A 4,140-nucleotide genomic window follows, 5' to 3' on the forward strand; every position below is an offset into this window, starting at 1 on the left:
AAAATGTCATCTGTGGAAGCCGTGGCGCTGTAAAAAGCACGACCAATCATCTGAGCCGGCCCGGCTAAAGTAACTGGATGGCCTACCTGCCTGTCAGCCTTCCATCTGTGCACAAACTTATCTCGTGCCCTGATTGGTCATGTGCGCGTTCGTGTGTGTTGGAGGAGGGGCTCTGTAAGGAAGTCTGAAGGAAGGGGCAGATTTCTTTCGGCTGCGTACTTTCAAATTCTAGCGCACTCGAGCTGGTTTCTCCATTCTTACCTACCCTACCTTTAAGTGCTTTTAAAATGTTTTTAAATGTGGACTTTCAAACTGCAAAAGGTTACCTATAAAGTTAAAAAAATGTCATGTTCAAAGGCTGTATCCAAAATAAATAAGAGTAGCATCTTTACAAATGCAAAAAGTGATCCTTTTCATTTTCTATAAGCACTAACATGATGTTCATTTTTGTTTTTAGTGAAATATCTCAACAACTATTGTATGAATCGTATGAATGTAATTTGATAAAAACATTCATGTTTCTTTCAGGATAAAAGTAGTAATATGGTTTATAATAACTTTGGTGACAATGTGATTTAGCAAAAACTCTTCAAAGTTTTATTTGTCCAACTTGAATAAATACACTTGCATGCTAATGACATTCCCATCAGCTTTAGTTAGCTTTGTGTTTAGTAAAATATAACGAGTAAATAAGACACCTGGACACATGCACGAAAAATGTAATAACATTTATGGAAGACCAAAATATAAACTCTTTGTTACAAGAACAAATTCGAATGGTGGCAACATCAAGTGAAGCTCTGGAGCTCAGGTGGTGTTGTTCTGCCAGCGTTTGAATCAAAGCTGCATTTTGGACTTTTCAAGCCAATTAATACTCACGTAGTCATAAAATATCAGTTCCCACTAATAATAGTAAGTGTACTAGTAGGTTCAATGTGGAAATACAAAAGTAAACTCTAAAGAAAATACAGTAACCACAGCTGGTCCAAAAGTGCAAACACATCATTACTAGGTTTTAGTAACTGGCACAAAACAGACTCAAACTAAGGGAAACTTGGTTTATCATACCTCGGAGGCAGGTTCATTCTCTTTCAACCAAACACACAATAAATACGAGGAACCTGTTTGCTCTCTTAACTTATTACCCACATAAGTTAGTATTGCTGCTTTAAATTAATAGTATTTCCATCAATCAGTGTCTCGAGGGCTTCCGTCTCAATCTGTGAAGCCCTCTGTATAATAGTTTGTCTTCATAAAACATTACTAAACATCCGAAAGGGAACAAAACCTCTACGTTTAGATTCAGTCTTTTTACAGTCTTGTTGTCAGGATTGTGGAATGATCACGGGGTCGGTGTTGATATAAAGTCCAAAGCTTTTTGTTCGTCTCTGTTCTAGAGACGCAGCTGCTCCGTGTCGTCCTTCACAGACGGGATCTCGAGGATGGAGACCGGAGCGCCTTCTCTCGTCTGACCCAGAGACGACGCGATGATGTCCACCGCTAGAGAGGCGGTCGCTTCCACGGCCTCACGAGTCGCCCCGAGCGTCGGGTTCACCTCCACCAGGTCCATGGCTGACAGCAGGCCTGAGGACAAGTTAGGTGTGAGAAGTTAGCGAAAAACAGCTCTTTAAAGACAGAGAAACAGGAAGTGAAAGCTGCAGACTCGTCCTGCACTATTCTGACACAGTGTGCATGAGTTAAAAAGTTATATCAGAGAGTGTTTGGAAAAGAGACGCACTGAGAATCAGTTTTTGTTTCTGTGTCACACATTTGAGAATGAGACTAGCAGCTGGTTAGGGAGGAGTAAAAGTGAAGGCGGATTCTTGTGCCCCAAAGTTACCAAAGTAAATATTGGACCAAATGTTCATGGGTCACATATCTTCATAATGTTCTGACACAAAAAAGCATTGGTCAGGTGGATAAATCAGGAGAACATGTACTTCACTTAAAGGGGACCTATCATGCAAAATGCACTTTTGTACGTCTTGTATACATGAATATGTGTCCCCGTTGTTCCAGGGAACTCACCAAGTGTCAGAAAACACAACCCTCTCTATTTCCCTCCATACCCAAATCTCTTAAAAAGGGGCTGCAACGGATCTGATACAGACTGATCCAGATTTGAACACTTCTATGACGTCACAGAAGTGGAGCTACGGCTATTGGGCCAACTCCACCAATCAGGAGGAGACAGCCACGGACATTGCCGTTGGAAAGCGCTGGAGACGCTGTAGTACATATGCCAGGCCTGTAGATGGTGCTGTTCTCACAGAATCAGCCCATGCAAAGACAGTGTTACATTGAGCGAAATGAGGAATGGCTAAAATGCATGATCTGTTTGGTATTTTGAAAAATAAAAAGTATAAATATGTCTTATATAGGTATGGTCCTACACTATATTATTCAAATATAGCATGATAGGTACACTTTAAGACAAATTAGTCTTGATTTGCTTTGGCAACACAAAGTGATTAACGTCAAAACTTTAAGCCAACATCAATTACCGTTTGCTCGGGCCACAGCTAACTAATGTTTTGTAATGCTAAACATGTTACTACTGAATATAAAATGTTAGCAAATTAAAATGTATATGCATTAGACTGCGCCCATTTCTTTGGGACAGGAAGTGTTTACGGCGATAGTAACAAGCTATATTTATTTTATAGAACATCTTTGGTTATATCCTGTGTTGTGTGTGGGGTGTTGGAAAAGCACTTCCTGTGTCCACTTTGTCACGTGTGCACCACCCACTAAAACTCATGTAAATCTGATTCACGATACCTGACCTCTCTTGTCAATAGGTGGCGCTGTGACTGTTCTTCATCAGCCTGTAGATGTCTTCAGGCTTATCCAGAATTTGAAGTTTGGAGCAAGTTTAATATACATCGACTTCCTGTTTTACGGCTGTATGAACCGTTATCACACGGTATGTTTCTCCACAATGCCAACATTGCTGCTTGACACGCTGCAGTGCAAAGCGCCTGAAAGTGCCCCAAAATTGCACAGGAAATTCAAAATCCTGTCCTCCCTGCAGGGTTTCGGGGTATACCTCCAAGAGGCTTCTTTTTAAGTCTGTCTTACATCTGCCTTTCAAATTTCATATAATTACTTGTAAGTTAAAGATGGAGGCTTCAACTTTCAAAACGGTTTCCACGCCCGAGGCCAAAACCAAAATGGATGTGTGCACAGTTGTATGAGTTCTCAAGCATCCCAAACAGGAGTGTGCTTAAAGCAACACATTAAAAGCCTGGGCTCTAATGAGGCCGCCTGCAGCTGTCTGTGTTTCATTTGTATGAATCTGTACCTGTGTTGTGGATTTCCTCTGTGATGTAGATCCCCTCCCTGTAGGTCAAGCCTCCGTTCACCGGCGTTCCTGTGGCCGGAGCCAGAGACGGGTCGAAGGCGTCGATGTCGAAACTCAAGTGGATCGGTCTCTGTTTTCTGTTGGAGGTGAGAGGATTTAAGATTTTTTTTAAAACACACCTGAGCAGGCTTTTAGCAAATAAACAAAGCAGGAATGGAGTAAACAAAGTCACAATAGCAAGGCTGGGAGAAGTCTTCTAACTATCTGGAGTATCCTGAAACTCAAGAACTGTACTTAAAGGTGGGGTAGGTAAGTTTGAGAAACCGGCTCGAGATACACTTTTTGTTATATTCCATGGAATGCTCTTAACATCCCGATAGCAATGAATATCTTAAGTGCTTTGACAAAAAATCCATAAAAAAATGTCATCTGTGGAACCCGTAATACTGTAAAAACTACAACCAATCCGTTTAGCCGGGAAACGGATTGGATTACCGCCCTGTCTGTCAGCCTTCCATCTCGTGCACGCACAAATGTATCTCGTGCCCTCATTGGGCGTGCCGTCATTGGGCGTGCATTGCAGCAGTACTTCAATGACTCGCCAGCAACAGGCGGCCACTTTCACCATGGCAGAGTTAGGTTCAACCAGCGCCTTATAGACTGAGAGTTACGTCATCTCCGTTCACTCCAATGGACCACTTTTTTACAGCAATGGCGGATCGTGGAGCCTCTCAATCGTTCCCCGGAAGTTAGCGCCAAGGCTAGCAGAGCTGTAGAGTTGCAACATAATAGACCGTTCGTGACGGACTTTTAAAGGTAAAAAGAAGCTTAAAGAT

The 4,140-nt window shown here is 42.1% G+C and overlaps 1 protein-coding gene across 1 annotated transcript; it reads right to left on the reverse strand.

Annotated features, from left to right (window-relative positions):
• Positions 1–574: 574 nt before the first annotated feature.
• LOC104957428 (arginase, non-hepatic 1-like) lies at positions 575–3,560 on the reverse strand (the record flags this gene model as incomplete). The annotated part of the gene is made up of 2 exons (XM_010785057.1): positions 575–1,584; positions 3,305–3,560. Coding segments are annotated over 2 exons (447 nt in total), but the record flags the coding sequence as incomplete, so codon positions are not given.
• Between the last annotated feature and the right edge of the window lie 580 nt (positions 3,561–4,140).

This window comes from Notothenia coriiceps, unplaced genomic scaffold (assembly GCF_000735185.1).
Source record: "Notothenia coriiceps isolate Sejong01 unplaced genomic scaffold, NC01 NC01_scaffold00027022, whole genome shotgun sequence".
Taxonomy (NCBI): domain Eukaryota; kingdom Metazoa; phylum Chordata; class Actinopteri; order Perciformes; family Nototheniidae; genus Notothenia; species Notothenia coriiceps.